Here is a 12,997-nt window from a genome sequence, read left to right as displayed (position 1 = left end):
CGTAACTATTTTTTACTGAGTTCAACAGATGTAACAATACACTAGATGACAGGATACCCATGATAAATGTTTAATCTTTGCCGAATGGGGAAATACAGAACAAGGTAAAAGAAACCTAGACGGTCCAGATCCATCTGTTAATGGGAACTATGTCATGCAGAAGATCTCTGAGTATATGACATCTTACAAAATGTGTATTGGGTTGGGGGAGGTGGCATAAAGGAGCAGGTTTTTGTTGCAGTCATAGAGAAGACAGTTTATGTAGTTTTTGTTGCATGGCATAAGTGTTGCTGATTTGCATATCAATGAATACTTTGTTATAGAATAAATTAGCCTATTTTAAGAGAGAAGTGTTACTAATTTTGCTTCGGAGGGATTGCAAGTGCATATTCACTACAATGATCCTACTACCAGATTCTGCCTCAATCAACACAATGCAAATGTAACTGAAACATTAACTATCCAGCTTGCTGGGAACGTAACAGTTCCATTCAGCATTTAACTTCATAACATATAATCAAAACACATCGTAAGTTCTCTCTAGGGCCAAAGGGATACTACTCTGCTTTAAAAGACAGAAGAAAAATGACAAGAAGAAGATTGTTCATTACTTTGACAGTATGTGTTGACTGCACTGATTCGTCATCTGCCAAACTGTGTACACTGGCTTCTGTCTCATCTGGGAACCTCTGTAACACAAAGTAATTGATCAAATTAGCTCAAATATCCATCCCCCAAAGATCATTTAACTGGGATAGCTTAGTAGTTCAGTATAGATATCACTGTTCTGAGAGAAATGCTTGACATATTAAAACTCTCATTAAAAACTAACAGAGTCTGAACAGAATTTGACCTTTTTGGAGATCTGCGCCCATCATGCAAACTGGTACTCAATTATGGTTTGCTACCCCCCCCCCCCCGGGAGAGACAGTGCCGAAATATTTTCTATAACTTATTACTCTATGTAGCATCATTGATGGCATAGACAATCTGATGTGCCAGCATATGATCATAAATATTTTGAATAACCATTGATTTGTGTTAAGTCAAAAAGAAAGTCAATTTAAAAAGCATTAGAATGCACTATTAATGAAACACATTTTCAGTCCTGATGTACATTTCCACAACTTTATGTTATCATAAATAACAAATGCCATTAAGGTTTAGATTTGTTTCAAGCTGGCTGTCATTATTATTTTACTATGCTTGTCAAAAACTGCATAAAACACCTTCGCCCTTTGTGAAAGCTTGTCATTCAGGACATTAACACACAGCACACTCAAAATACTAATAAAGTAGCATTTTGCATAACTGAGTATCATTATAGAAGGATTAATAAAAGAATGATAATTTTTGCAGTATCTCTGATGTGCTTAAGAAAAATAAACTATTAAACCATGTACGTTATGATGTCCTTGGCTCAGATAATGCTGAATATCCAGAATGATTCTGCTGTGATCAGGAGATATCTGAAGTTTCAAGGCTTTGTCAAGTAGTTCACTGAGTTGTTGTCTGTCCTGCAAAAACAAAAATCCATTATAGTAATATTTCCACTCTGTTCAATTTTAACAGAATGCAATGTTTCAATTATATATGAGCTTTAAAAAACTGCTATAATATACCATTATTTACTGTACAAATGGCAAATTCGTTAGATCTCTTCTGCTCTCCCAGGATTATGCTTTGAAAAATGCGGCTGCTTACTCATGTAAATGAGCTTTGCCTGTATCTTTAGCAACGTAACAGTGGCAGGGTAGGGACAGCTCATTAGGTACATCCTGCTAAAGATATTCTTTGCAATAAAGATGTGATGGGGAAACTGATTATTGCACATTTTTTTCAAAATGCATCAACAGCATTTTGTACTACTTGATGTCTTTCTATGTAAAACAAAGTAAACGCTGGCAAATTTGAAACTGGTGATAAATCTGAAAATTTTTCACAATAATGCTATCTATACATAAAAATAATCAGAGCTTTTCAGTAATCTGCCAGTTCCGTATTTCAAATTTTGCTTTTCAAAGGTTGTTATATCATCTCCTTTTGTACCTTGATATTATTTTCATTAGGCAAATTTAAATCACGTTCCTGTCCGTGAAAGAAACAGAGTGCAAGGGTCTTGGTTTCTGTAAGTACTACATTGGTACTATGTAACTGTGCATATGATGGAGGTGGTTTTTACTGGTCTCTTTACAGCAAAAATCTTGATCTAATGGCATGATACAGGAATTGTTAAAACTGGATTGAAATGGAATCCACAAGTACTAGCTTATTGTTGGAAAAGGTCAGAAAACCACAATGAATTGACACTGCAATATTTCTAAACAATGACAGGATATGCTGGGATATAATTCCCCACAGTACACGATCACCAACGTCAAGAGTCTTTGGGACTGGGTACAATACTGCAAGATGTTCAGTGGTTTCCCACTAATTTCAAAATATTTTCAAGTACAACATCTCACTAATTTTACATCTGATCTTAGACACTGGCCATTGGGAGCACACAGCCAACACAGATTAATCATTAATCTCTATCAGTTAGTGAAGGGGTATCCACTATTTCCTGTACTCTTATTGACTGTCTCTTCAATTCATGCCCAGAGAGCCTCGTGATCAAATGTGAAGCAGGAGAATTCTCCGCCTTTATGCCTCCTTCATCAAAGATTGTAGTACAGTTCTAGAAAACCAAGTCACTGTTGTTAGAAGCCTCTAATGTCAAAGTAGGTTTTAAAGTTCCTGCTGCAACACCAACACACTCCAGTTTCAAACTATTAGCTGACTTTAAATAGTGTAGGTTAGTATTCATTGATGTTGGGCAATCACCTTGTGGGCTTCCCTGCTGCATTGACAAACCAATCAACAGCAGAATTCGTACTGGTTAATTGTGGTATTCTTGTAAAAGATTAAGCAGGGCAAAGTTTAAAGTTAAAAGTAAATTTATTGCCCAGGTACATAAATGTCACCACATACGACCTTGAGATTCATTTTCTTGTGGGCAGTCGCTGTAAATATAAGAAACACAATAGAATCAATGAAAGACCAACCCCAACAGGACGGACAAACAACCAATGTGCAAAAAACAACAAACAGTGTAAGTACAAGAAGAAAAAAAAGCAATCAATAAATAAATAAACAAACAAACAAACAAATAAATAGATAGATAGATAAATAAATAAACTGGAAAAATAAATAAGTAAGCAAGCAATAAATATTGAGAACATTGGATGAAGTGTCCTTTAAAGTGATTCCATAGGTTGCTGAAACATTTCAGTGATGGGGTGAGTGAAGTTATCCATTCTGGTTCAATAGCCTTTTGGATGAAGGGTTATAGCTGTTCTCGAACCTGGTGGTGTGAGTCCAGAGGTTCCTGTACCTTATTCCTGCTGGCGGTAGCGAGAAGAGAACATGGCCTGGATGGTGGGGGTGCTTGAAGACGGACGCTGCTTTCCTGTGAAAGTGCTCTGTGTAGATGTGCTAAATGAAGGGGTGAGCTTCACTCGTGATTACTTCTTTTTGTAAGCTTCTCCATTCGAAGGCTGTGATGCGGTTTACTTTCCACCACACTTCTATAGAACTTTGTTAAAGTGCTGGATCTAGGTCCTCTGAAATGATAACACTGAGGAATTTGAAGTTGCTGACCCTCTCCATCTCTGATCCCCGAATGAGAATTAATTCAGAGACCTCTGATTTTCTTCTCCTGAAGTCAATAATCATCTCCTTTGCCTTCCTGATGTTGTTGTGGCACCACTCAGCCAGATTTTCAATTTCCCTCCTGTGTGCTGTTACCACCTTTGATTCAGCCTATGACAGTGGTGCAGTCAGCAAATTTAAATATGGCATTGGAGTTGTGCATAGCCACACTGTCATAAGTGTAAATCGAGTAGAGCAGGGGGCTAAGCACACATCCTTGTGGTGCACTTATGCTGATAGAGATTTTGAAGGAGACGTTGTTGCCAATCTGAACTGACTGGGGTCTGCAAGTGAGTAAATCAAGGATTCAATTGCACAAGGAGGTATTCAGGCAAAGGTCTAGAAGATTATTGATCAGTTTTAAGGGGATGATAGTAGTAAAAATTGAGTTGTAGTCAATAAATAGCATCCTCATGTAGCATCTTTGCTGTCCAGCTGTTCCAGGGTTGAATGAAGAGCCGATGAAATGGCATCTGCTGTGGACCTGTTATGCACGTATGTGAACTGGAGTGGATCCAAGACGCTTCTCAGGCAGGAATTGATGTGTTTCATCACCAACCTCTCAACAAGCTTCATCACTGTGGATGTAAGTGCTACTGCATGATAATCATTGAGCCAGGCTACCACATTCTTCTTAGACACCGGTCTAATTGAAGCCTGCTTGAAGCAGGTGGGTACCACATAAGCGAGAGGTTAAAGATATCAGTGAACACTCCAGCCAGTTGTTCAGCACAGGTCTGTAGCACTTGGGAAGGTACCCCATCTGGCCCAGATCATTTCCTTGGATTTGCCCTCCTGAAGGAAGCTCTCATGTCAGCTTCAAAGACCAAAATCACTGGGTTATTGGAAGCTGTGGGAGTTCATAAAAGTGCCCCCCATGTTATGACAGTCAAACTGAGCATAAAAGGCATTGAACTCATCTGGGAGTGAAGCCTTGGTTTCCTGCCAGGCATGCAGCAACTGGTTCAGATTAATCGACCATCGCAATGCCTACATCCATTTTCAGGGACTACTCAGCATATTGAAAAAGGCTGAGAAACAACTGAAGCATTTCAGTTCAAATATTCAAAATGTTAGATAAATATATGAGGATTGTTTGTGTTTCCTTTGTGGGTATGAGGTACATTCACGTTGGCCAAACAGTCTAAAATTCCTTTGTCTTTTCACTCAATTTCACTAATCAGTGTGTTGTGGGAGCAGCTTATTCATAGACTGTATGTGAACTCTCTGCATATTTAACATCTGCTTTCACTACAGTGACTATCAAAAGCCAATGCTACACATGCTTTTCATTTTTCAAACATTCTTCAAATTTGAATGAGCTGTAGTTCAATATGACCTACTCAGTAAATGTTATTTTAACACACTGATAATTTCATCTATGTAGGAACTGTAGGAGGTAATAGTTAGGATTGGGCCAGTTTTGAGTCACTACCTCACCTAACCATCACTAAACCAAAAGGAGGTGAAAAGTATTTGTCCACTTGTGTCATTTTCCCTATTCAATAGGCTTGTCAATCTTTTACCTCAGCACTCCTCTCCTGAACCAACCACTCATCACTCAAGTCCCTCAACAGCCAAAAACCTGTCAACTTTTTGTACTGAAAATATTCAGCACCAGGCCTTCAGTTCTCTCTTGGGGTGAGAATTCCAAAGATTTGACACCATCTGGTGATGTAATTCTGATCTGAGTTCTGAATGGCCACCAAACCTGTGATTCCCCAGCCAGAGAGACTGTGGCTTTTCCACCTCTACCTTGTTAATCCCCATAATAATTTTATACATGTCAATGAGGTCTCCTCTCATTCTTCTAAACTCAAGCAAACATACACCCAACTTACTTCTTCTCTCATAGGAAGCTCACAGTCTCAGGAAACCATGCAGTAAATGTGCTAGACTCCCTGTGTTGTGAGTGTATCCTTTTTCCAGCAGGAAGAACAGATTGTACACAATACACATGTACTGTGTATTGTCCACCACAGTACAATACTGTGTATTGTACACAGTACAATAGCTCACCAGGACCCCACAAGTATGAAGCATGACATATGATGTTTACAAGTCCTCTTCTAATAAAGATTGGTATACCATTTAATTTCTAATTGCTTCCTGAATGTGCATGTTATCTTTAATAGGTTATACACATGGATTCACAGGCCCAGCTGGACACCAGCTATGTTTCACATTACAACCGCTTGCTGTAACTATTTCTTTCAGCTAAGATCTTTTACTTCACATTTTTCTACATAATATTTCACTGGCCATTCACTTAGCTGATCTCCGACCACCTGTCGTGTGACTGCCACCCAAATTCAGAGTGGCAATCCTAACGGAGCTGCTGCGTCACAGCTCCAGAGATCTGGCTTTCTCAACTCCAGTTTGATGTTTTTACACCATCTTGGATTTCTTCCCAAGGAAGCTAATGTAAAGTTGTTAAGCCGTAGTAAACTACCCCTAGTATACGGGTGAGTGGTGGGAGCTGCAGAGAAATTGACACTACTGAGCGAAGGATAAGAATGGGGTCTGTGAAAAAGGGTGCTTCATGTTTGTTGTTGACTCAATGGGCTGAAGGGTTTCCGTGACCCCACGCATCATGTCTTGATTCCCTCATCCAAATTATTCATTTGGGGAGTGGCCATTTGAGGGGCTCGGCACCAGTCCCTGCAGATCTGACATGAAATCCGTTCTTAGTGTTTGCAGATCCACAAGTAATCTTATAGAAGATCATTTGTCTTTTTTTAATCCGGAACACTGAAATCAGCAGATTCCTGACCTTCTTGGTAAAGTTGAATCACACAACTTTATGAGTTAACGAGATACGAGGGGTGATTCATAAGTTCTTGGCCTAAGGTAGAAGGAGTCAATTTTAGAAAACCTAGCACATTTATTTTTCAACATAGTCCCCTCCTACATTCACACACTTAGTCCAACGGTCGTGGAGCATACGGATCCCTTCTTCGTAGAAGTGGTCCACAGCAGGGGTGATTGATAAGTTCGTGGCCTAAGGTAAAAGGAGATGAGTTATTAACTTCAATCTTTCTGCATTAACCCTCAAAGAGTTGAACTGCATATGCATGTAATGAGAGCTGTATAACTCATCTCCTTTTACCTTAGGCCACGAACTTATCAATTACCCCTGCTGTGGACCACTTCTGGAGGTCCAAGATGCCGACTTCTACAAAGAAGGGATCCGTATGCTCCACGACCACTGGACTAAGTGTGTAAATGTAGGAGGGGACTATGTTGAAAAATAAATGTGCTAGGTTTTCTAAAATTGACTCCTTCTACCTTAGGCCATGAACTTATCAATCGCCCCTTGTACATAAAGATGAAAACTTCTGCCAATCCTTAATTTTAAACCCAAATATTTCCAAGCTTGCACCTTCGTAAAATGCAGAATTCAAAATTAAATAGTGTTATGCGGGAGGAGTCAGTAAGTTTCATGAAAATAACAACAGTCATTTGACCCTATTTTTGAATTTTTGTTTCCCAAAGTAAATTTATGAAGGTAGAAATAAGATTCTTGTGGTTTCTGCAAATGAAAAGCAATATCATTTTAATCAAATTCCTTCAAAAGTATGTCAAATGAGGATATGTGTGGAATCAAAAGCTACATTGCTTTGTATATCTATACAGTTAATAATTTATGTTAGACATTGCAACTGTCACATTCTTCCTGTGAACTTTGTGTTTGATAAATTAGCAGCAGACCCATATCTGACACAAACATTGGAAAGGAAAATGTATAACAGATAAATTCCCATTACTCACAAGTTTATATCAGTTTTTTATATCAATGAACTTGCTTTATCCTACATTCTACTGCTTTTTGGTGTGACTACATAAATGGAAGCAAACATATTTTTGTGTTCTTTTTTATGAAACATTGCTTAAGATGACGTGGACCTGCATTTCTGATTTCAAATGGGATAAAAATATTGAATATCGCAGAGCTGCCCTGAGAGTGATCTCCATTCTTTTTCTTCCTAGCCCCGATGAAGGATCTGAACCCGAAACGTTGATGGTCCATTTCCCTCCCTAGATGCTGCCTAACCTGCTGAGCATTTCCCATGTTGCTGCAAGATTTCCAGCATCTGCAGGCCCTCTTGAATTTCAGCTGTCGACGCTGCATTTATCCCAATCACCTATTGTTTCATTTGCCCGCTATCTAGTCAGTTCTCATTTACACTGCCTCTCTATCATTGCTTGCATTTAAAGTTGTCTTCTTCATATTTATATGCACCTACATATCTTTCTCAAAATCTACAACCCTTTTCAACTCCAGATAATGCGCAAAATTTCTCAATTTTCTCCCTTCATTTCATAATCAACATCCATACTGTGAAACTTTATTCTTCCCTCTTACAGACACTGGGGTAAATTATTCATTACAAATTCCTGTTAAATTCCACATAATTTCCAGTAATTTACTATAATTTCCTGTAAGGTGATCCACATTTTGAAACTTCCTAGCTAAGGCACTTAAGTAATGACGAAATTAAATCCATTAAGTAATGGCGAAATACTCATAAAATACTGCGGATATTGTATATCTATGAAAATAGATGAAGGCTCTCACTCGAGACATTGACTGTCTATTGTGCTCTGTAGATACTGCCTGACTTGCTGGTACCTCCAGCATTTTATGTGTGTTGCTCCTAAAATCTGTTCTTTTAGACCAAGGTTTCTGCCCATCCGCTGGTCAAAGAATCCAAATCAAGCCCTGATTTCATGCACTTTCTTTGCTTATATCTTCATTTTCAGTTCGAATCTGCTTATCTTTCTGAGAACTCTCAGTGATACCTGTTCACAGAAGTTTGAAAAGCTCATGTGCATTATCCCCGTTGTATTTTCCACCCTCCTTCTCATTTGTCATCTCGTCCAATAAACAGACTTCTTGCAGAAGATATCCTGCCTTCAAAAGTTCAGATTTACCGAAAAATTTCAGATTCCTTCAATGCCACTAAAATATTTAGTCAGATTAGCTGTCTACTTTTTTTCACAAATTAATTATTGAATTTTTCAATTTTATATTTATTTATATCACATATATCACATTTCATTACTATATTGAAATTCATTCTTAATTCTTTGCTAGTTTCTTTTGGAACCTAAGAAATAATTTGTGTTTGTTGGCTAGTTCTGCATCAATTTTTAACCAAGTTCGCATTTTTGAAACTGTAATAGCCCACTTCATTTACTGTATGGTTTACCTTCTTCACAATAACTTAGTCTTTTGTAAATACTATTACGATACGTGTCCGGCAACAATGAATATAGAATTGAGACAGGTTTTTTTTATAAACACATAAACATTTATTTAAGCTCTGCTCAACAAAAATGAAAAGTAAACAAATGACTAATTACCAGAAGTTAATTGCTATACGGCAACTCTGGAAGTTCTTAAAGTGGTAAATGCGAATACATTCTTAAGCGTGGTAGATACAAAAGTCCAAGTGATTTATACAGTCAATTAGGAAAGACTTTCCTGAAATAACAAATTCCTTGACAACATGATGTTACTGCTGATCCCAGCTGAAGTATGCCTTGTCCAAAGGATTCACGATGAAGGAAATAAAAACAGCTTAAAGGAACTGACCTTTTTCTTGGTGAATGAACACTGCACAACCCTTTCTGCTCTTACAGGTAGGGGTTATCTCAGATGCAGGTCACTATTTCCTGAACAAAGATCCAATAAGGTTGATCCTGTAGTAAATTGCCGACGACACCAACTTCACTTGATCCTTTGGGTTCCCGTACTTCGGTGAAGTCTTCACTTTAAAATTAGACTTAGACTTTAAAATTAAATCAAAGGTATATAAAGCATAACTGGTAACGATTAGCGAAACTGCCACCACAACAATTCTGTACCTTACAGCAGAAAGTAAAACTCCACTTTAAAACGAAACTGCGACATGAGACAAATACGCAGCATAATGGAATATCTGATGAACTAAACAACGACTCAACTCAAAAGCTCCTGCGTCACAGCAGGCTTTCCCATTTTATACCTGTTGAAAACAGGTCATCACGTGACCTCACACTGGCGGGAAATTACATCACCCCACCATCACAAGATCATTACATCATGCTCACCAGATACTCAATTACATCATGGTCATAAGACAGTCACAAGATACCCACGGGGTATGTAACAACACTAAGACAATATATTGGGCAAGTATTATTGTCAATTTCCATGTATTCTCTAGAGATGTGTTCCTTTTCCTGTTGCTATTTTGGGTAATTTTGAATATGGGTGGCCTGTAGATAATGAACTGAATATACTTGGACTCTTTCAGTTTTGTATTTTATATTCTGTACTTCTTGCTCAATCTTTCTGCTGCTGTTTGTGTAATTTTTTTGCAGGGGGGAGTGTGGTGTTGGATATTTTTCAATGAACAGAACATGATTTTCTTTGTTCCATAGCTGTCTGGGAGGAAGACAAATATCGGGATTGTATACTGCATACATACTCTGCTATTAAATGTGCTTTGAATGTTTGAATCTCAAAACCTTTCTTCTTAAGAGATCCAACATAGCCTGGCTTTATTCTCTTACAGTTTTCCTTATTTTTGCCATTATTGCTGGCCCCGTTCCCTTATTTCTTAACCTTAGTTAGATTTTAAAACCACAGCATTCCAAAATGAAGCAAAGTTGCACATTTATCTTGTACTTCACTGTTCTTTGAAGATATTTCCCATTTTTTGCTCCTCATTACATGCCAATTGCTGTTTCACCTTCCTTTTGCCAACTCCCTCCTATGATCCCTTTCTCCTGACTGTATGTCTGGGCTCAACAGGTTTAGTTCTGCACCATCTTTTGCTTTCTGCTTACAATTTAAGGTCATCGTTCTCTAGCTGCTCACAACGTTTAACTATTATCTAGTCTAGTCTATTATTCATAACTAGACCGAGGCAGTTACCCTAACTTTCAATCAATTGAAAAATATCATTTCAAGGCAAGTTACTAACTTGCCTACAAGTGATATATTCCATCCCCCTCTTGATAAATCCATGTGTTGTTCTCTGTATTGTGGTATTTGATTGCAAGAATATGACAGTAACCGAAAACATCTTTTCCCTTGTTCCAAATACAATTGCAATGTCTTTAAAGAAATACACTGGAAACACTGCCACCTTCTGGATTTCTAGACATACTACATGCATAAGAAATTTTGCTCATATGTTGCTCATTTATGTTGTTAAGAGTTTATTCCATATTTCGATGTTCTTAATACATAGCCAGCCCTTTAGAAACAAGCTTTAACCAAACACCACTGTTTTTACTTCTATTTCATTTAATTGCTTTACCTCTGAGTATTAAAGTATTTTGGTACTGATCGATACTTTAACTGAAACTTTTGCTTAATATAATAAAATGGACTGTCAGAATTTCCTTGGAGCAACATGCCATTTGGCTACCTGCTAAATCTGTTCTTACCAAGTGGGAACTTCTTCAGTGAAATTATCTCTGATCTCATTTGGCAATGTCCATCATAAGGCAGAATCAGTGGTCCTAAAAGGGAATATTTCAAGACTCCCTTTGAAGTTGCAGACAGAATTACTACCCTTTGGCACCCCCTTCACCATGGTCTTCTGATCCTCAGAACTATAGAAACATCTGACTGCTGTGGCCCCAAGGAGAAATAGAAATCAAACAGCTTGTATATATGTAAATGTTTTTAACATCCAATGCATTCAAACACTAGCAAAATATTAAAAATTAATTACACAATTAAAATATTAAGACAATTAAAATGATAATCAAAGTACTAATAGCTGGGAAATACTTAGAGACTTAGAAATGCATAGAAGTTTACTCAACAAAATTAGACCATAAACCATCTGAAACTTACCTCTCTCCCTCTCAATCATTCCTCTCCATTGCAATGAATGGAGTTGTCAAACATTTGCTTGTCTGAACCTAGCACTGGATACCAGGTCAATTTACCTACAAAGTAGCTGGGAAACTTTTGAAGCACATTCCAATATTTCAAGGTGACAGCTGTGAATAGCTTTTGGGATTTTCCAGACTACTGCAATTGCACATAGGATTCCTTAACAGTTACAGAGGTAAATACTTGCGATTCTGGAAGGAATTCATTTCTTTTTAAAGAAATTTCAGGCTGTGTTTTCTGACATGCTCCGCCTATTGAGAATACATATTGGGAATTTGAGTGTGAGCAGTACCTGAATTTCTGACATTTTGAGGTTGGAAAATCATATACTGTATCTGCTCAAATCTCTGATAGGCACTCTTATGGGATGAGTCGTTTTGCCATAAGTGCACTGTTGAAAAATAAATTAAGCCAATACGCGCACACTAGTGCTTAGCCAAAATGAGTTTGATTTTCTGGAAGGAATGTGCTTTTCTTTATCTCGTGGCATTTTGTTTTTCAAATGACACCATTATTTCAACTACTTTTCCTAACTTATTAGTGTCTGTTTAAATAAAAAATCATTCAATAAGTGAAATCATCAGCATTTAAAGGCTTCAATTTAAATAAATAAAATTAGATGGGAGATCATACAATGGTTGGTGTTGGGTCCGTTATTTTTCACATTATATGTTAATGACCTGGATGGCAGAATTTATGGCTCTGTGGCCAAGTTTGCAGATGACACAAAAATAGGTGGAGTGTCAGGTAGTTTTAAGGAAGCAGCGAGTCTGCAGAAGGACCTAGACAGATTAGGAGAATGGGCAAAGGAGTGGCAGATGGAATGAAGTGTAGGGATATGTATGGTCATGCATTTTGATAGAAGGAATAAAGATGTAGATTATTTTCTAAGTGGAATGAATTCTGAAATCAGAGCTGCAAAGGGACTTTGGAGTTCTAGTGCAGGATTCCCTAAAGGTTAATTTGCAGGTTGCATCAGTTTTAAGGAAGGCAAATGTAATTTTATCATTGATTTCGAGAGGCCTAGAATATAAAAGCAAGAATGTCATGCTGAGGCTTTATAAGCTGTTGGTCAGACCACATCTGGAGTATTTTGAGCAGTTTGGACCCTATATCTAAGGATGGATATGCTGGCGTTGGAGAGGGTCCATGAAAATTATTCTGGGAATGAAAGAGTTAACGTATGATGAGTATTTGAATAGAGTTCTAGAAGATTAGGGAGGATCTCATTGAAACATAGCAAATATTGAATAACCTAGACAGAGTGGACTTGAAGGGAAGTTTTCAATAGTGGGAGAGTTTAGCACCAAGAGGGTGTGGCATCTCAGAAATGAAGAAGGACAAACAGAAAATGCTGGAAGAACTCAGCAGGTCAGGCAGCTGCAAAGGAAATGGTTGATACTT

The 12,997-nt window shown here is 37.8% G+C and overlaps 1 protein-coding gene across 1 annotated transcript in view; it reads right to left on the bottom strand.

The window, feature by feature from the left end:
* Nucleotides 1–12,997, bottom strand: part of LOC140738504 (uncharacterized) — a 95,390-nt gene that overhangs the window by 53,988 nt on the left and 28,405 nt on the right. The window contains exons 3-4 of the mRNA XM_073065871.1: nucleotides 1,404–1,517; nucleotides 612–689 (exon numbers count right to left, since the gene is read on the bottom strand). Of these exons, the coding sequence (XP_072921972.1) occupies nucleotides 612–689; nucleotides 1,404–1,517 (192 nt within the window). The remainder of the gene's footprint in view (nucleotides 1–611; nucleotides 690–1,403; nucleotides 1,518–12,997) is intronic.

This window comes from Hemitrygon akajei, chromosome 2, assembly GCF_048418815.1.
Source record: "Hemitrygon akajei chromosome 2, sHemAka1.3, whole genome shotgun sequence".
NCBI lineage: Eukaryota > Metazoa > Chordata > Chondrichthyes > Myliobatiformes > Dasyatidae > Hemitrygon > Hemitrygon akajei.
This window is presented reverse-complemented; position numbering and strand designations above follow the sequence as displayed.